A 20,930-nucleotide genomic window follows, 5' to 3' on the forward strand; every position below is an offset into this window, starting at 1 on the left:
GGTATGATATAAATATAAATTTTGCATTCGGTGAAAAAAGAGAATTATAAGTTTGTAGCTCTTAACGGATAAACCGATTTGGATACCTACAGTTTTTTTGATAAAATCTGATGTTCCAGTGGTTCCTATTAACTTGAAAAAATTACAGATTTCGCGACGGGGTTATTTAAAATATGTAACTTTTTTCTTGTTAATTCATAAACTAGATTCTTTTACGTAAGACAAATTCTATTCAACTAAAACATAAAGCTGTTTTAGTGTTTTATTGGGATTTTAAACCGTGCCTAACTTAATCTTTACTTCAGAAAAAAAAACTACTAGACCTATATTTTTAAAACCCCGACAGCATTTTAGCGGCCTTTCAAGAACTTTACAATGGAAGTGACAATTTCCAGAACGTTCCACTATTAATACAACTCTCAAACACAAAGCAGAGACGGATAAAAATAAAGAAAGAAAGAAAGAAAGCGCCACCGCAGCGACTTTCTTTCCTTTATTAGGTTTCGCTTGACTTTCCACTGTTTCCTTTCTTGTAATATTGAATTTCTGGTTTTTAGTTCAGCGTTTGAACGCCGTTAAAATGCTGCTTTGTTGTAACTTTGTGAATTTGCAGCTGTTCTGTTATCTGCCTATCCTTTTCCCAACTATGTACTGTTATGTTGATTATACCTAATTTAATGTACTAACACATAGGTTTATCTTACGGAAATAAGGACCTACATTGCACATAGTTTTTCTTGCATTTTGAAATAGAAACATATGTTACATGGATACTTTATGGTTTATAACAAATTTTTATGAACTACTAGGATTTTTTTTCCATACCGGGATAAAATCTAGCCTATTTTACTCCAGAATAGTGTAGCTTTCTTACAGGGAAAGAAGATTTTGGCTTGTAGTTGTAAACAAAGAAAAAATATATGCTTTTGAGTTCAAAAAAAGGAAGAGGTTCTCAAATAGCCCGAATCTTTTATTTTTTCTATGTTTTAACTTAATCTATATCGCCCCAAAAAAGCCCATAAATAAACCATCCGTGACACATTTTCGAAAAAAAAACCGCTACTAATAGCGTCATAGAGCCCGCAATATGTCAAGGGGTGCTTTCCACATCAAGCCCTTGAAGTGACCAGTGAGAGGTGCTTGAGGCCCTTTCGGCCTCTAAGAGCCTCTCAGATATTTGACCACTGACATGATCGTGTATGGCCGTGGTCCATTTCTCATGTTTGATCAAGTTTTGGGTGGAAAATCGGCCGAAGGGGGAGTTTATGCAGTAAGGAAGTCGGATGAATATAACAGTTGCAATTATTTTCGCAAGCAAAATCAAGACATTTTTAAATAAGTTCCAGGTATAGAAAAAAAAGACTATCCGTTCAACTTATTATATACTTTAAAGTAGGTATAATAATTATTGGAAACTGAAGGAATACCTATTGGTTTAAAATAATTGAAATGATGTAAGACATTTTGAAATTTAGTGCTTGTTTGTCCATAAACAAATTCCAATTCGAATTAGAAACGAATTTGCGTACGTTGAACACGCAAATTCATCAGTAGCCTAGTTTTGCTTCGAAAAATATTTTTAAAAATATTGATTTAGGTAATAATTTAAAAAAACCTGTGCCTTTACCCTATCTTTTATGTTTTAGATTAGTTTTAAGACAGGTTACAGATATGCAGAAAATTAGGTTATAACAATAATTTTGTAAGTTTTTATAATTCATCCTCCGAGCCTTTTTCCCAATCATGTTGGGGTCGGCTTCCAGTCTAACCGGATTCAGCTGAGTACCAGTGCTTTACAAGAAGCGACTGCCTATCTGACCTCCTCAACCCAGTTACCCGGGCAACCCGATACCCCTTGGTTAGACTGGTGTCAGACTTACTGGCTTCTAACTACCCGTAACGACTGCCAAGGATGTTCAATGACAGCCGGGACCTACAGTTTAACGTGCCATCCGAAACACAGCCAATGGTGTCTAAGATATACTTAGAAAGTACATACAGACTTAGAAAAGTTGCATTGTGGGATCGAACCCGCGCCCTCATACTTGAGAGATTGGTCCTTTACCCACTAGGCCACCACGACTTTTGTCGTAAGTTGTTTGTGTTTGTAAGTTTTTGTAATTAAGATAAAAATAAAGTTCTTAAGTAGGTAGGTACACATCAGATATTGTTCCTCAACTGCCCTACTTTAATGTTTTAAAAAATAAGTTAACAATCAAAACAAATATTAACGATCCCCTCTCTTTTCTACCCACAGATACGGCGACATGGTACCAGGCACCATAGCCGGCAAGATCGTCGGAGGAGTGTGCTCCCTGTCCGGAGTGCTGGTCATAGCGCTCCCGGTGCCCGTCATCGTGTCCAACTTCTCCAGGATCTACCATCAGAACCAGAGGGCTGATAAGAGGAAGGCTCAGAGGGTATGTAGTTTTAGAATAGTGTTTTTTGAGGATATCATTAATATTTAGATATATGGAGTGGAGACAAGGGACAAGACAAGACAAGCGCAGCGTAGGACGTCCACCAACAAGGTGGACAGACGACCTTATAAAGGTCGCAGGAAGACGCTGGATGCAGGTCGTCTCCAACAGGTATCTGTGGAGATCTAAGGGGGAGGCCTATGTTCAGCAGTGGACGTCCTATGGCTGAGATGATGATGATGATTAATATTTGTCTTATACCCATTTCGTGTTAGGCCAAGGACAAAGTATGCAAATGAGTACAACAACAGAACTAATTCCCGTTCATGGATAAAACTAGGCCTTTGTGTTATTCTGATATACCTACTTAGGATTTTATCCTAAAAAAGAGGTAGACAAATGAAGAATTATTAGGTATAGTTAATTTACGTTTAGTTTGTTTTTTTTTAACCGTCTTCCCAAAAAGGAGCTGCTCAATTCAAATGTCTGTATTTTTGTAAGTGTAGTTTTAATCGTTCGTAATTCATGGTGGCCTAGTGGGTAAAGGACCAACCTCTCAAGTATGAGGGCGCGGGTTCGATCCCAGGTCAGGCAAGTACCAATGCAACTTTTCTAAGTTTGTATGTACTTTCTAAGTACATATATATATCTTATATATATCTTAGACACCATTGACTGTGTTTCGGATGGCACGTTAAACTGTAGGTCCCGGCTGTCATTGAACATCCTTGGCAGTCGTTACGGGTAGTCAGAAGCCAGTAAGTCTGACACCAGTCTAACCAAGGGGTATCGGGTTGCCCGGGTAACTGGGTTGAGGAGGTCAGATAGGCAGTCGCTTCTTGTAAAGCACTGGTACTCAGCTGAATCCGGTTAGACTGGAAGCCGACCCCAACATGATTGGGAAAAAGGCTCGGAGGATGATGATATAGGTAGTTTTAATAAAATAAAAAGTACCAAGTTTCCTGAATCGTTCGGTTTCCTACTAAGTTTGTTATCCTATTATAACTTTGAAATTACAACGACCTGCTACGTTGCAGATAAAACAATACTATTGTCTTGTCTATTGTTTTAGTATCACAAACAAAAGATTTGAGACCATCAGTAAGATGTAAACACTGTTTTTATTACGGGGAAACGGTGTAACTCTCACTCCATTTTATCTATTATGGCTATTCTATTTAAATATTATAAAGCTGAAGGGTTCGTTTGTTTGCTTGAACGCGCTAAACTAAGTAATTATAGTTATCGGCACGAATCTTAAGCTCTGACCTACATCTGTGCAGAAATGATTTATTAGCAAAGAACCAATCCGAGTGACGGCTATGACGCGATGCACTGCGGGCCAATCACCGCTTTAGCCCGCCCCCGCGCCTCACTTCATACCACAAAAGGGACCCAATAAATTACTTCTGCGCAGGTGAAGGTCAGAGCTCAAGATTCGTGCCGATAACTATACTAGTCCGATAAAAAAAACTGTGTTAAATAGCCCATTCACAGAGGAAGATCATAGACAAGTAGTTTTATCTGGGTGCGTTTACTAGTTCTCAAGGGATGCGGGTAAACCACTGACGGAAGCTAGCCTCAATATTACTGTCAAAGTTCTACTAAAACTTAAACAAAATACCTCTCCGAGGATAAACAGAGAACATTGCATGTCTCACAGATAACTTGAAGTGTTATAACACAGCCCCTTCTACAGTGTTGTAATTTTACGACCCCCGACGTGCTTATAGCTTAGAGCATACAACCAGCTGGAACAGCCATGAGTATAAATAGAACGCACACGCATTTCATAGTAAATATGTATTGTCAATACTATAAACGCGAAAGTTTGTTTGTAAGAATGTTTGTTCACGAAAAAAAGTACTGAATGGATTTTGATGAAACTTTTTAGTTATATATCTTAAACATCACATAACACCTATATGTTATGTGATGTTACTTTTAATTCAAGTGTAGGTTGGAAGTAGTTTCGTCAAGAAGAAACCACTGGCGGAAGCTAGTAGTCTATAATGCATGGTGATAACCCACTTACGTATTTCACAAGAACATAAAAAAAAAATCAATAAACACGGTATGAACTTGGAACATAAAAGTTTCGGTTATATCTTCTCCAGTTGGTTAAATTATCTAAGCTTAGCACTCGAAGCAAGCGTGTTATGATTCCGCCGTGTTTGAAGAGCGTGACATTCGATAAAATCTTAGCTGAAAACGGCAGCACAATGTTTTGGGGAATATAATGGTACATAATATATAATGTTTAAAATTTTGTCGTATGAGTTCATCGTGGAAAAGGTAATTTCCTCTCGAGATGGGTGTGATTGAATTGGCACGAAGAATGCTCACTGAAATCATAACTTTCTTTTAAGCACACGTTACGTGGTATGGTATCATACCTCATAAGATACCACTGTATAAATATTGAAGCATTTAGGGAAAAAATGCACTTGTTTTAAACCACAACTGAGCTTCTACTTTTGCGAAATGCCGCAAATGTTTTTTACAGCAGTTTTCCAATGGCCGTCTGAATAACATGAAAGTTCATTTATGTAAAACTACACATCTTTTTAGTAGAATAAAATAATATTAATATTTAATAAGCATCTCCCGATTATTTATCAGAAAGTTGAGTACGCTTGGTTAAAAGTAACCTGTTCACCTGCTGCGCGTACCGATTCAAAGTATCGATATAATAATCGTGACATAGAAAACCCATAAAAAGCCCATACTATTTATTTCCCTACTAGAAGCGTGTTTACTTTCTAGCGTGACAAGATTTTTATAGTTTTTATAGTAAGATTATATGGCACGTTGACTTGATAGAAATATATACTTCCTGCCTTTTTTAAAGAGGGGGTTGAACGACTTTTTATTTATGGGTTATAAATAAGGGAGAAAATCACTCGAAACTTTCGATTCCAAAATTGATTGACTATGATTTGGATCAACTTATCTTTCCAAGTTTATCCAGTTAATTATTTTATTATTAAAGAATTTAATCATGTACCCTTCTAATTTTGTGAATCTCTTATGACTTGAAGCAAAACCCAGAATAATCTGAAAAGTATCTGAAAAACTGGATTTTAAGATAGGTGATCTTCACACAGATATTTTCTCTTTAATAAAAGCAAAGAACCAACTGTAACATAGTGTAATATTTTACTATACTTTTTATTATTTTAAAAATATTATATATTATTAAGCATAGCAGCTTTAAAGCTAACACAATATAAATAGCAACACTGATTACTCAAACAAAAAAAACTACCTAACAGTTTTTGCTGACCATATGAAGCTCTCGCGATGTAACGCTCGCGTAATTCAAACAGCCTAGCTAGACGTTTAAGTAAACGGCGGCAGCTAATTAGTTTTAATAAAACTTACCTATTACAAAGGATTTAGTTAATTTTAGTTCTGTCATATATAAAAGGATTGATGTCGATCGATTTTGAATTTTATTGCTTGGAGATAATGGTGATTTTAACTCCACCAAAACTTCAAATTGACACCGAACTTTTATTGCTGTGATATAAAATAATGCTATCGATATTTGTGGCACGTGTAACTGGTTCAATTATTATACATATATATGTTAGATTTAAAGCTTTTTTTATTTTAAAACTCATTAATTAATGGGTATAATCAATCCTTGTGATGATAAAAAGTAATTTCATTAAAAAAATGCTGACCTATCTGCACTAATATTTTAAAACTGAAAAGCTTGTTTGTAAGCTTGAAAGGGAATTACTAGTCCTATTTTAAAAATCTTCTCACAGCCTATATATTTATTTACATCCTACACGGTACACAATCACAATGAAATAAAATATGACATCTATCTATCTATCTATATAAATAAAAATGAATTGTTGTTCGTTAGTCTGATTAAAACTCGAGAACGGCTGGGCCGATTGAGCTGATTTTGGTTTTAAAATGTTCGTAGAGGTCCAGGGAAGGTTTAAACGATACGAAGTTCGCGGGATCAGCTAGTTTATTTATAAAGCTTTTACCTACTTGATATTATCTTTTGCCACAGCCAAACGGACCAACAGCAGATGCCCTAATATTTGAATCCAGTCTTCAGAACTATCTCGAGGTCAATTTATAGGCTAGGACTGTTATTTGCTCAGTAAGCTAGACTGGAAAATAGCTAAATTCAGGGATTTTATTCACCTAAATGTAGAAAATGAAAAAAGTCCTTAGTCCCTGTTATATTTTTATGAACACTCTGATTTCATCGTTCCTCGTTTTAAAATTATTTGTAGATCGCTAAAATGTGAAATGTCTTGTGTTTAAAATAATTTGTTGAGGCTACCCGTGTTGTTCTATGTGTTCTTGGTGTTTTGTGAAGTAATGTCTCATTTCTAAAATCATTGTCTATTCCCATTTAAAATCAGAAAGAGTTCATTATATAATAGACTTAACATTTTGAATATTCCCGACCCTCCTTTTAAAACACCCCAATTTCATTTTTAAGATGGTCATATCAAAGACCGTAACTACGAATGACAAAAATCTTTGATTTTAACAGTTCTATTCACAAAATTCCAGAAAGCCCGCCTCGCCCGAATCCGCATCGCCAAAGCCTCCTCCGGAGCTGCCTTCGTGTCAAAGAAGAAGGCAGCTGAAGCCCGCCTCGCTGCCCAGGAGTCGGGCGTAGAACTAGATGATGCTGGAAGAGACGAGGACATCTTCGAGTTGCAGCACCACCACTTACTGCGATGCCTCGAGCGCACCACGGTGGGTGAAGTTAGGCCCTTTCCTTACATAACTACGCTTCGGTCTCGTGGCATGTTTTGTGACTTTAAGGTCATGTAAATGTGGTGTTGTGGTGTGTAGCATAGATTTCTTTCTAGTCTTTGTTAGAAAGCGTGATGGTAAATGGATATTTTTGTGGGTAATTCTTTTTGAGAGTTCGTTTTTTGGTGTGCCGTGTGTAATTTTAGTTTTATTAAATATTTGTTAAGAGACGGCGTTTATTGTGAACTAAAAACTTTAATGTGGATTTCTCACGCAGAAGGTTACAGTCCCTTAATTTTGCTGTGTATAATACGATGACCTTCCGATTTGTTATTATTACTCTAGGGTGCTTTTTGGAGAAGCCGGGCTTTGATTTGGTTCTAGATTATTCTATAATATGGAGAGGCTTATGATCCAATAGCAGTTACATTGACGAGCATCAGCAATAAGGATAAAACGGCAATGTGCCATGATTTGAAGATTCTCCCATGCTTCGGGAAATAAGAGAAAGAAATGAGAGGAGGCTAGGAGTCGCTAAAACAAAAAAGTTCTTTCCCTTGGTCTTTGGTAATGGCTAAAGTACTTATCATCCCATAGATAAGAAAAACAGGTCCCCGTACTTTTAGCAATTAGACAAGCAGAACTATATGCCCAAAAAAAAAAAATATTCCATAACATATTAATTATCTTCCAAAAATTGCCACAAAGCCAGACTTCACCCGAAAAACTTCAAAAAAAACTGATTATTTAAAACTTCTACTCCCCAAAATAGGGCCCTAACACATAACCCTACCCACAGGACCGTGAATTCGTGGAAATGGAGAACCCCTTCAATGGAGCAGCCAAACGGGCTGGGTCCCCGTCTCCGCTAGCGTCGCCCGCGCACTCTGGTCGCGCGCCTGCGCTGTTGGCGTGTTGCGCAAGATGTGGCTGCTGCCCACAGAAGTATCAGGTACCTGTGTAGTTTGTGATGTTTTGTGTGTCTGTGTTTGATGGTGGCAACTGGATATGGATTTAGGGTGAGGATAGTTTGATAGATCGGTAATGCGTGATAGATACGTACGTACATGTGGTATGAGTCCAAAAAACGAATAGTTTAGAGGCCTGTTATGGTATATTAAAGGCAAAATAATAACTAACCTAACTGACATTTTGAAACGTGTTAATGTTTTCTGCTCAAACAAAAATACTGTAAATATTAATTTTACGGTAAAGAAAGCTGCACAAGTGCACATATTGACTCGTACATAAAAAAGTGGCTTTAAAAATCACTCGATTGCCGATCTATCTACTAAACTTAACTTTAGGTCTCTAGTCAAGACTGATCTTATTTATACGATCTTTTTAAATTGACCATTTTAAGATGGCGCTCATCCAGTTGCTACTATTTTTATTCAATATTTTGAACTTAAAAAGGCGTAAGGTAATTTCAAAGTCCTTTACGCCTTTTTTGTTGCGTTTAAAAAGGCGTATTGGTTTTTTTGACAACTTACGGTTTTTGGAGTAAGGTTATATTAGTTTAGGGAATGGTTATTTTTTAGGGTTTCAGCATGATGTTATAGGTGTAGTTTTAGAAACAGTTATTATGTACTTAATTATCATGGTGGGAAAATAAATGACCTTTCGAACAATTTATTTTGTAAAGATTCGAGTTATGAACGAAAATTATAAATAATGGATGATGTTTTTATAAAGTTAATAGGGAAGATTAACGAAAGCCGAGCATGAGTATGTGTTTAGATTTTATGTAAAAGAACTAAATACTTACTCTTTTCATTATTTTATGATATTTTCTGTTCTTATTATTTTTGTACGTCTTTATAAGCATGGTTTAAGAATATAATTTCTAATATAATATGTTTTTTACTTTGGGTTTTTAGCCACTTTAGCATCCAGGTGGCATAGTGGTATTTTTTTTTCTGATTCTTTAATATTCGGGGATACTTTTACAAAATGGAGACCTTTTTGTTTAAAACTAATTTTAATGATTTGGTAATATTTACCTCTTCTACCGATGCTGTTTTAGAAACTTCTTTTGTGTCAGGGATAAAAGATCAACATTTCATAATCAATTTGTGAAAATAGCATGAACATTTATTTAAAATGTGCATTGCGTAGCATATTTCCAGCATGTGTTTTATTTTTCTTTTAGTTTTTCATCACGGATTTTTGAGAATGTTTTTAAATAATCATTTTTTAATTTGTATGTTGTACTTCTATGAATGATAATAATTGTTGATAACAGAAGCGACATCGCTCAGTGCGGTGCATCAGTCCTATAGAGTTCGCACCGAATAGACGAGAGGTATATACCTACTTATTGTGCTACTGGGCTACTTGTCTACCCAATGTCAATATCGTCACTGTTCGTCACAGCTCTCCAAGTGAAATAATGCAGTTTTCCAAAACTAAAATTCAGAAAACAAAACTAAAAATAAGAAAAATATTGACGACTGCATTATGCCATTTAAGAGAGTTACAAAAATAATTTGTTTTTATAGTTTTTCATCTTATTCGTGATGGATTTCTATAAAATTAATTAAAATCATTGTGCTAAGGCTTTCATCGCAAAATGTGGCTAGAATTATGTGATAAAGTCTAGATGTGGTCCGCCGACAGCGCTTGTCAAAATACTTCATTGTGATTACAATTATACATAAAATATATTTATATAGCTTTGCTAAAAAAACATGAAGTAATGAGCAATGTTTTAATTATAAGCTAGCCAAATAGCTAGGAAATCAGGTTAAGTACTCTATTTATTGAATTGATGTGGTGAGGTTTTATGACAAATCTGGATTTGCAAAAAATTGCAGGTTGGTATAATTATAAAATTAATATAATATACTTACCGTTATTTTCGATGGCTCGATTTTTTTAGCGCTCTATATAAAAACTAAGCTATATCTATCCTTATAGCTATCTCTTTTATCTAGTATTAATTAAAATATATTTAATAAGTAAATTTTATATTGCTCGATAATCTTGGTTTTTATTTTTTTGTTTTATACACTTTCACAGAATTTTATTTATAACTAAAACGACACAAACTTTACACTCTTATTTCATACCAAATAAAATTTCAAATAAGTAATAACTTTTAGTTAAATTATATTTTTTCACATTTTAGTTTTATTTTCCTATTTTTAATTACACATTCGGAAATTTTCGACGCTAAATTTTTCTTGTTTTCATATGGAAGGCTCAGTTTCGAATTGGCTCTAACAGGTCCTGCTATTAGACTCGAGTAGGAAGGGAAGAAAGGGAGGGAGGCGGTACACGTCGACCTCTCGACCCTCCGACACGTCAGTGTCCGCTGCGCCCAGCGAAGATCCATTACCAGTATGTGAGAACGGCGTTAACACACAGCGATGGCAATAAACTCAATAATATCCTTGAAAATCCCCTTTTATTTATACTTAAAATTCAAAAAATTGTGGCTTATGAGGGAGTAATTTATTTAAATTAATGTGACTTCCCTATCTGAATGTTTTTCCCGGAAATCAAATGGAAAGGTAAAACAGATTTGACATTTATTTTGCATGTTAATTTGAAATGTGTAATTAACTAAAAAGTAGATAAAAGTAAACGTGCAAAGTTTTTTTGTTAGTAATATTTTATTTAGAAACTAAAAATACAAAAAACAATCGCTGTGTGGTAACGTCTGCAAAAAGGAAAACAATATAAATAATTACGAGGCTTTAAATGTCTGCAGGGTGTTGGCTGCCTTATACTGTTGCTTTATAAATATCGTCCTATTGTATCTTGTTAAATGTTGTATCATTGTTTATGGGCTTGCGCTATGGTGCCGTGTTGTCAATTATTTTATATAAAAATATATATGTACGTATAAAATATCTCTATGTCCTTGTATTTTGTGAAAAATCGCTTTATTCTTTTTTCTTTAAGGGTGAGGCGATCCTAGTAGATCCAAGTGTTGTAAATGTATATTTGAAAGGATGTCGTCGTTTTTATTTATGCTGTATGTTGAACAAATTATACGGTTTGACGAATGCCAACACACTGCACACATTTTGATTGGATATTTGTTTTAATTGGCAAGTAAGAGTATTTTGGAAGCCGAAATTTTGTTGCTGATCAGCCCTCGATTCGACCTCACAAAATTTTGAGTATATTTCAAATATCGAGTATATTAAAATTAAAAATCACCCAAAAATAAATACCATGTATTCTACATAAACCTACTTAAAATGTTATATCGAAATTAATTCAGGTTTGTAGGAAACGAAAACAATCAACCGACATCCAATGACAATAAAAAAACATAAAAAACATCATTGTAGCAGTTACAAATAATTAAACAATCTAATCACTAACATTCATGTTTTCCTGAGGTTAAAGATAAAAATATAGAAACGAAGGCTTACTAAAAGTTTTCACGTGGATGTTTTATTCGTATTTGTTATTTTAGTTTTTAGTGTCATAAACAATTTTAAATAGTATAAAATTGCTCATAGCTACCTCGAAAATTTACATTCAAACATGAACATTTGACATATACATTTTACATTACACATTGGGTCTACATAAAAACTATTTATTTATGAATTGGCATGAATGGCACACTTACTCACACTACATCAAAATGCTAGCAAAACTGTCACAATTTTTTCTATTTTTAGTTTTATTTTCAGTATTTTTTCTCGATGTTTTTTATTATAAGTGTCTGTGTTTTATAAAAAATACGTTGTACAGCTTGTTTCAATGTGATTGTAGATAGATTAGGTAGGCGTATTTATTATAATTATAAATTATAAAAATATTGAAAGTAATGTGTGTTTTTTATAGTAGTTATTTAGATAAAATATGTGTATTTTGATTTTATGTTGTAAAAGAATGTAGGTTTTGTTATTTATGAGTATGTGTGTATCGTATGTTATTGTTTAGTTTTGCTCGTCCAGGGAAGATGGTAAGATTTGATATGGCAGAAAACTTTTATGGTCCTCGTGCTAAATATTTTTTTAACTGCCGAAGGAGGAACAACAATTGATTTATTAAAATGTTTTAAATTATAGAGATTGCTAAATATATGTTTAAAAAAATTATAGGTCTTACTATGAAATATTCATAATTCAAACACGAAATCTTCTGATTACAGCAAGCGTGTGGCAAATACATTCCTGCCGGGAGCACAGTGCAGGGCAATCAGACTGGTGTCGCCATGGACGGGACTTATCTAGTGGAGGCATCCTTCTAGGGTCCATCCACCAGCCACATGGAGACATATGTATAGCCCATGCAAGTGAACCTATCACGGACATGAATCAAAGCCTAGTTCACACTAGCACGCGACACACGTCGTACCAAAACAACAATTATTAGAATTATAAATCTGTGTAACATGTTCTAAGTCTAACACGATACTGCCTAACATTAAAAAAAATATCAGATTTGTATTTTGCGAGTTTCGGAGTGAGTTATGGACACAGAGTTTTACACTGTGATTTTTAAAATGGAATAGTCCATTTCTTGTTCCATTCCATTTTTAAAAGACTTCTGTAGTGCCATTCCATTTCGATTACCGGAATGTGCTCTGGAATGGAAGAAACGGCTGGAAATGGAATGCATTTCTGGATTGTGACATGAAAGAGATGGAAGATATTTGGGATTGTGGTCTTAATCTCTGGAACGTAATGTTCTTTCGCGTCCTCTCCGTGTAGTTTCTTTTATCCGTATTAGTAATAAAAACAGTATTAATTAAGATTTTAAATGTTAATGGTGAACGGATAGAATCTTGCTTCTTGTAACAACGAGATAAAATTATGTGAAAATGGTATTGTCTTTAGACTTTCTTGTGAGAGGCGTTTTTAGAAAAGACAACTAGATTCAAATTTCAGTATAGTCAATAGTTATTCGAGTCATATCAACATTAGGCAGTTATATAGACGTACCGGTATCTTATAAATAAACTGTTCATAGTTGAAGTCATTTCTGGGGGTCCTAAGTTAATAAATAGTATGTATAAGTAAATAAAATAGAAAAAAATCTAGTCATGAATGAAAAAGTAACACAAATGCAACGTGAGTTTTTAATAATTTATTATTACATTGCATTTTCAAAACATGTCATTTCTAGTCAAAAATCAATGTGATCGAATTACATTTTTGAAATTATAAATTATTTGCATTTTTAATTTTAAGTTGTCAAACATCGAATGTTATTTTAGATTTTATAATTTAATTTTAGTGTTAGGTTTGTTGAACTAAAATTCAAAATCTGTCTATTTGTAATATCTACGTTTAAATTCTTGAGATATTAATACATAATTATTTTGTCAATGCTTTTAATTTTTAAAATAATTTCCCGACATTTTTCATAACTGGACCTTCCGATGACTTTGATTGTGGACATACTCAAGGTCCCAACTTTTAAAATACTACTTATTTTTTATTTATTTTAATTTATATCACTAGAACTCTAGTGCCTTCAATATTTGTTATTTCCAAAAAAATCGTTGCTCTGTGTTAGTGAGGCGTAAATGTTAGTGTTGTAACGATGCGTCAGATATCGATAGTCGATACGTCGATATGACGTAACGCTGTGTATTTGTAAAGGACTTGTTGCGTCAAAGTGACGTATTGAGCCGTGTATAAATGTATTCGAGGTGGATTATTTACGTCGCCCGACCGTAGTGCTGGAATATGACATGTGAAATATGAGAGAGTATTTTGGCAGACAGTTGAATGTATTTTTGAGTTCTAAAAGTAATATTCAATTGTTGTAAATCTCCTTAATGCGTATTCGAAAGCAGTATGACGTACTGATGAGCAAGGAAATGACGTTAAGTTTATATTTTTAAGATTTTTGAACAAAAGTACATTTAACTGTATGTTATACTTGCCATGCGCATGATCAGAAACATAACGACATTACCGATGTCACTAGTAGAGACCCCCTATCATAGACCAGTCTTATGATTGCATTAGTATGAAATAATGTTATAATAATAGATAGAGAATTTATGTGGTTACATTAGAGATTTATTTAATTATATGTTAATAAACTAGCGTTAAGACGAATAGTGTTTAAGTAAAAATTTATTGCATTGAATGCATGATTTTAAAATTGTAGATACATACGTATTTTTTTCACCATGCTTTCTCTCCAAATGTGTCTTTTAAAGTTATCGATAAAAATATGAATTGTAAATCGTGTTCTTTCACGTCACTACGCGTTGGGTAACGCTTCAATTTTTAAATTTAAATTTATTAATCAGTATACTATGTAAATTGTTTCTTACGGAATTAAATTTTTAATAAAATAATCTAAACCTTCGATTTACTGAAGTGTAAAATCGCTTGCCAGATTTAATGGTCTAAATACTAAGGGAGATAACTTCCAATTTCTTTGAAGTAATTCCTATATAGTCTACTTAAATTACTTGTAGACATAAGCGTTATTTAAAGTAATACTTGAATAACAGCGGGTTCTAAAATGGTGCCTCGAATCAAAAGCGGACCATTTGAATCCAAGATTAGACAGCTCGTGAAGAAAGCATGGTTTTAAACAAAATCTTTTTGTTTTTAGTTCATAATATTTATCGTAGTCATTATGAAACCGAATTCGATGTTAATAAAATGTTTCTTCCAAAGTATTGCCACAATTTCTACTAAATATAATGAGAAATGTGTTGTACTCAATAAAATAATTTGGTAATATTGTAAGTCTAGGAGTCGGGTAAATAAATCGAGAATTTTTCTTTTTAATTTGAAAGAAATGCTGAGTAATTTTTGGTAAATAGTAAAGAGGTTTAGATTGCAAGGTTTTCTTGAATTTTAAAAGCGAGAGGGTTCCCATTCGAACGAAGAAAGACTTATAAACATTAACAGCTGATTTGTGCTACGCCATTACGATATAAAAGACTAAAAACAACTTAATAATAAATAGTTACATTTTACAATTTAGCATTATTTTTTTACTTTGGGACTGAACTCTAATAAATCCTATTAAGTCAGTCTATCGGTAGAGGCCGACAGCTCATCAAGTTATTTGAATCTGTCAAATGTCTTTAATAGATTTTCAACTCTAGCACTTAAGGTATAAGATTGAATGTTGACTGGAAATTCACATGGAATAGCTTGATGTGCGTGTATACCAACTGATCCTAATCGAGGTATTCCTCGAAGCGCCACCGTTTTGAGGTGCACCAATATCATTCCTCGGAGCGCACCTTTTAATATAACAATTACTACTGAAAGGTGTAATCTGAAGAATATAATATAGGCGCGCCTCAAAACGGGTGCGCCTCAAAATAGTAGCGCTTCGAGGAATACCTGGTTGAAGCAGCTTGATTTGCTGGCTTCTTTACCAACAGTCCCTTATCTAAATTGATGCGCTAAATTGTACAATGTGACGTCAATATTCAAGAAATAACTTGCAATGTAAACAAGAAAAATACTCGTTTTAATATAATTTGTTATATGTGGTCCACACCCCTGTGATTCTATGGCTGTTTTACCATTATTTATTGTTTCAGTTTCAAGTTTAATTTTTGTGTTGAAGTGATAATTTTTATGAAATATTTTTTTTAGATTTTACAAAATTGCCGGTTACAGGATATAGGGATACAAGAATGACTTACGCAATTTTAGCCTGTCAAATACTTAAGCCAAATTATGTAATGCTTTAATTTAATTACCTAAATTTTCGTTTATACAATTTCTGAATTTGTAATCCTTTTTATTGTTCACGATGAAACTTCCAGTAAAGATAGTTTTCTTTCAAAATATATTTCATAAAAATATTACACTTCAACACTGTTTTTTCTGAAAGATGTTTTATCTTTCGGTTTTTCAAATTTGATTTTCTGTTATGTTTTTAAAAAGATTCTATCGTAAATGTTTCTTGTTTTTTAGTTTTGTTTATTTTTTAGTTTCAATGATATTATTGTCACTTTCAAAATTATGATAAAACTTTTTTGAAAAGTGTTACTGTGGTGATAAAATTTTGGATTTTTAACTACATGATATTAACACCGTCCTTAATCGGTAGTCAACAGAATTCTGATAATAATCAATTAAAATCTTATTAATTAGCTCAATTGATCACACAGTAACATTTTTGAAAATCAAAAATCTTTTTTAAACAATTCACTGATATTTTACTGTGTGTTTTCAAGACTGTATTGTTTAAGTAATTAAAAAAAACTATTTAAAAAGATGGTCATGCTCGGAAAAATAAATAGAAAAAAATATGCACAAAATTATGCCATTCCTTATGAATTATGAGACAATATTGGGCTATTTTTTGTGCTCCAAAATTAAAATTTCGAAAATGTATAAAAGTCCCTTCGTACACTCGTGTACGCAAGGCTTCGAAAAACGTCGATTTTGTATTTAAGAGACTAATAAAATACAAATTCTTAATTTCCCACACAGTTACAGCTCCTCTAAGCTGAAATAACGCGCCCTAGTACGGCAATTTAGTTTTAATAGTAAATTCAGTAGTTCATTTCAGCGTGTAGATACAGAATATTATACACATTGGAGAAATTTTGTTTTGTATATCAGTCGCTTATAGACCAAAATCATGGGTTATTGAAGATTTGCGTAGGTACCCTAGTGTAGGGTGGAGCTTACAGCAAAATTATCTCCCCATAAAGCAATCCAGTTTTCTAGTCTACTCTTGGTGACTAGATACTCTTTGGCTCAGGAGTATTTAGCAAATTACCTTCCTGGATACTTCTTAATTCCAATAACTTTCCAGACTGTCAGGGTGCTGAAGATGAATTCTATGAAAAACTTATTGTTACAAAGCGTCATAAAATTCCATCCCATCACTACAGTTGTGAAGCTACGTACTAATGTTCGTGAAACCGTCACTCGCACACACACATGAGCATCGACGAGCTTTTACCGGCGCTATCGATGCTGTCAGTACTGAGTGTCGTGCATCGAGCACATGCGTGTGTGAGTGACGTTGTTACGAACGATAGTACGTAGCTTCACAACTTTTTGCAAGCGAATATATTTTAACTGTGCCATCAGTGTCGACTGGGAGCGTGCCCAAGAGGCTGCTAAAATTGGTAATGTTAACAGATTTAGGAATATTAAATGGAAGTTATTCTTGATTTTATCTGTTGTCCAAAAAAGCCTTTTTCCATTGAAATTATCGTTAATTTATAAACTTACTGGGTAAATACAAATATCTACATTGTCCAAAATATATAGTCAAAATGTATTTATTTATTTATTTAAAATTTATTTAAAATCCGAGCATGACACATCAAAATGCGTCGAAAATATGTGTATGTGTCGTTGGACCAAAGTGGATACTTCGAGTGTAGAGACATAATATAGTGCATGTACTTGGATTTTATTATGTAGGGGACAATATGGGGATTCGAAGTCAAAGTCAAGTCATAGTAAAAAAGTATAGAAGTGAAGGACGGGGGTTTTGCAATCATTACCAATTATTTTTTTCAGTTAAGGTGAGATAGAATTTGGATTCGTAGGTAGGTAATGGATATTACCTTATACTTACGAAATTATGTAGTTAGGTATGTGAAATATTTTTTTTTTCTAATCTGGAATTGATCATAGAAGGGGATAAAAGTATGTAGCTTATTTGTATGGGGATTAAACTAGTTTTGGTTGGTCCAGTACTGAATGTTGGGTGAATTTGGAATAATAACAACCCTGGAATCTGATATTCCAGGTTTGGTCCTTTCAGGTAACCATGGTCGTTGGTCTTAAAGAGATTTAGGTATGTTCCATACTGTCTCCTACATAATATTCTAAGTGATCGAGTGGTCGATTTGTTTTATAATTTGTACCTAACTATCGATTGTCGAAAATTAAACAATGTTTAAGGCTCTCGGTTCTGAACCTTTAGCTTAATTCTTTGTTATTTTGAGAAAAAAATAAAATAAACATAATTGTATATAAAGATTTTGTTTTTTATTTGTTGTCCTTATTTTAAACATTATCTATCACCTGTTCGTCTGAATAACTCGCATAACAGAAGATCCCACAAGATAAAACATGGGTAAAATCACAAGAAAAATCTATAGCTTCTTGACTGTCTTATTTTGTTGGAAAAACTAAAATAGTATACATAAGTAAAAAAAAACATGGGTAACTTAAATAAATAATCATAAAATAGCGCCATCTTTGGTTTGAAAATGGTAAATTGTCAACACATTTGATGACAACGCCATCTTGTACTTACTGACAAAACTACGTGATCGGATAGACAGGTAGCGCCCTACAATTTCCATTTTGTATCCTGGCTACTGCACAGCTCGTTCAGTTGCGGTTTCCATAATAAAAAAATAGATGGCGTCTAAAGTAAGAATTTGTAACTTCAAACTAATTTTGAGCCATATTAAAGACAATTTCTGCTAAACATAATGCGAATATTTACGTGAAAGATTCTTGAATAAATCGTTTAACTTTATAGTAGTCATCATTAATAAATTTGGTTGCAAGTTTCATTACAATAAGTTATGTGTTGCCAATGTTATCTAGTATTGATTACGAGAACTACAATACAAGCAGCTGTGCAGGTTGCTAGTTTACGTTTCAGGACAAATTTTATTGAGCCCCTAAAGAGAATAGATGGCGTGCAAAGAAAATAATTGGATGAAAAACTTGCTAGGCAAAACTATTTTGAGGATGTACTAGCAAGATAGAAAAAAGGTCGAAAACTTAATGCATATTTCATCATCATCCTCCGAGCCTTTTTCCCAACCATGTTGGGGTCGGCTTCCAGTCTAACCGGATTCAGCTGAGACCAGTGCTTTACAAGAAGCGACTGCCTATCCGACCTCCTCAACCCAGTTACCCGGGAAACCCGATACCCCTTGGTTAGACTGGTATCAGACTTACTGGCTTCTGACTACCCGTAACGACTGCCAAGGATGTTCAATGACAGCCGGGACCTACTGTTTAACGTGCCATCCGAAACACAGTCAATGGTGTCTAAGATATACCTACTTAGAAAGTACATACAAAATTAGAAAAGTTGCATTGGTACTTGCCTGACCTGGGATCGTACCCGCGCCCTCATACTTGAGAGGTTGGTCCTTTACCCACTAGGCCACCACGACTTTTGTGCATATTTGTGCATCTTAATTAAGAGCCTATTTTTGTAGATCGTTCAATATTGTAGCTGTAAGTTTAGTAGGTAGGTGCTTACCTACTTACTGAGTTTATCATCCTTCACTACATTATAATATCGTGGGTACTTACCTCGTCGTGATTGTCAAATGGAATAAACACCGTTCTTCAATTGCGAGTGTGAGGGTTCAATTCCAGGTCAGGTAAATGGCAATGTAACTTTTCTACCCCTTGACTGATTGACGGTGTACGGTGAAGGATATTACATTATCTTGACGAAAACGCTGAAATTACCAATCCTCATCAAGTGTGGCGATTAGCACTCATTCCTTCTCTGTATGAGTAGAGGCCTCCGCAGTGCAGTGGTACATTAAAAATGGGTGTTGAAGACTATATTGGGAAATACAGGAATGTTATAATTTATTATTATATAAACTTACAAATAATATAACAATGATGATTTAGACGACCTCGATGGCGCAATGGTCATCATGCCGAACCGCCGAACTTGAGGTCCCGGGTTCGATTCCCGGTTCGGTCGACTTTTGTGTGATGAGCATGCCTGTTGGCCGTGGTCTGGGTGTTATGATATGTATTTATAATTATGCATAGGTATATGTATCTCTATGTAGTTTATCAGTTGTGTTAGTACCCATAACACAAGTTAATAAATAACTTACCATGGGGCATTAAAAAAAAAAATGACCTGTTGAGGTCATAATGTAACCCACAACGCTATCCACAGGTGAACATAAAAATTTCTGCTCTAAATTTTTATGTAAAAATCCTATCCTATTTAAAAATTTCTATGTATGTAAAAATTTAGAGCAGAAATTATGTTTACCTGTGGATAGCGTTGTGGGTTACATTATGACCTCAACAAGTCATTGTTAAATTATTTGTAAGTTTATATAATGTAACTGTTTCATCATCATCATCATCATCATCAGCCTATCGCAGTCCACTGCTGGACATAGGCCTCTCCAAGTGCACGCCACTGAGATCTATTTTCGGCTTCTCGCATCCAGCTCCTGCCAGCCGTCTTGCGCAAGTCATCACTCCACCGTGCCTGAGGACGTCCTACACTACGTTTGCCGAGGCGTGGTCTCCACTCTAGAACTCGTTTACCCCAACGGTTATCGGTTCTTCGGCTAATATGTAACTGTTTGCTGTTCCTTAAAAGAAAAAAAAATAAAAGAAAAATAAAAAAAAATATTACTGCGAAATGTGTAACTTAACTCAAACTCATTTCCTATTCAAACTCTGCTGGAATACAGTACTTTTTGAACGTCAAAAAATTACAAGAGACAGCCCCCAAAACGCCCACCCTTCACCACTTCCTACGTGTTTTTGCTGGGAAGAAGAAGTGGCGCAACAAACTTTCAACAATGTTTTATAATGCATATTGATATCATCATCTCCCGAGCCTTTGCCCAACTAGGTATACCACCTATATTGGGGTCGGCTTCCAGTATATTCCAGTGCTAAGTACCTACCAGTGTTTTACAAGAATGACTGTCTATCTGACCTCCTCAACCCAGTTATGCACATTGGTATACAATGTATAGGCTGTGGTACAGGTACCAGTATTGCAGTATGCAATATTGACATAAAATAACACTCTACATTAAAAGCTTACATAATGAATAAATTATTAATTAGTAATTCAAAGTCCAAGGCAAATAACTGA

General features: G+C 34.3%; 1 protein-coding gene across 2 annotated transcripts in view; it reads left to right on the forward strand.

Moving 5' to 3' along the window:
- LOC124642691 (potassium voltage-gated channel protein Shal) overlaps window positions 1–18,068 on the forward strand; it is a 91,349-nt gene extending 73,281 nt beyond the window's left edge. Inside the window, exons 2-6 of one of the 2 annotated variants that reach the window (XM_047181293.1) lie at window positions 2,258–2,420; window positions 6,972–7,160; window positions 7,960–8,112; window positions 10,389–10,502; window positions 12,280–18,068. In XM_047181293.1, the coding sequence (XP_047037249.1) occupies window positions 2,258–2,420; window positions 6,972–7,160; window positions 7,960–8,112; window positions 10,389–10,502; window positions 12,280–12,378 (718 nt within the window). In that variant the 3' untranslated portion in view covers window positions 12,379–18,068. The remainder of the gene's footprint in view (window positions 1–2,257; window positions 2,421–6,971; window positions 7,161–7,959; window positions 8,113–10,388; window positions 10,503–12,279) is intronic. The other variant, XM_047181292.1, reaches the window with a different exon arrangement.
- The last annotated feature ends 2,862 nt before the right edge of the window (window positions 18,069–20,930 follow it).

Source organism: Helicoverpa zea, chromosome 25 (genome assembly GCF_022581195.2).
Source record: "Helicoverpa zea isolate HzStark_Cry1AcR chromosome 25, ilHelZeax1.1, whole genome shotgun sequence".
NCBI lineage: Eukaryota > Metazoa > Arthropoda > Insecta > Lepidoptera > Noctuidae > Helicoverpa > Helicoverpa zea.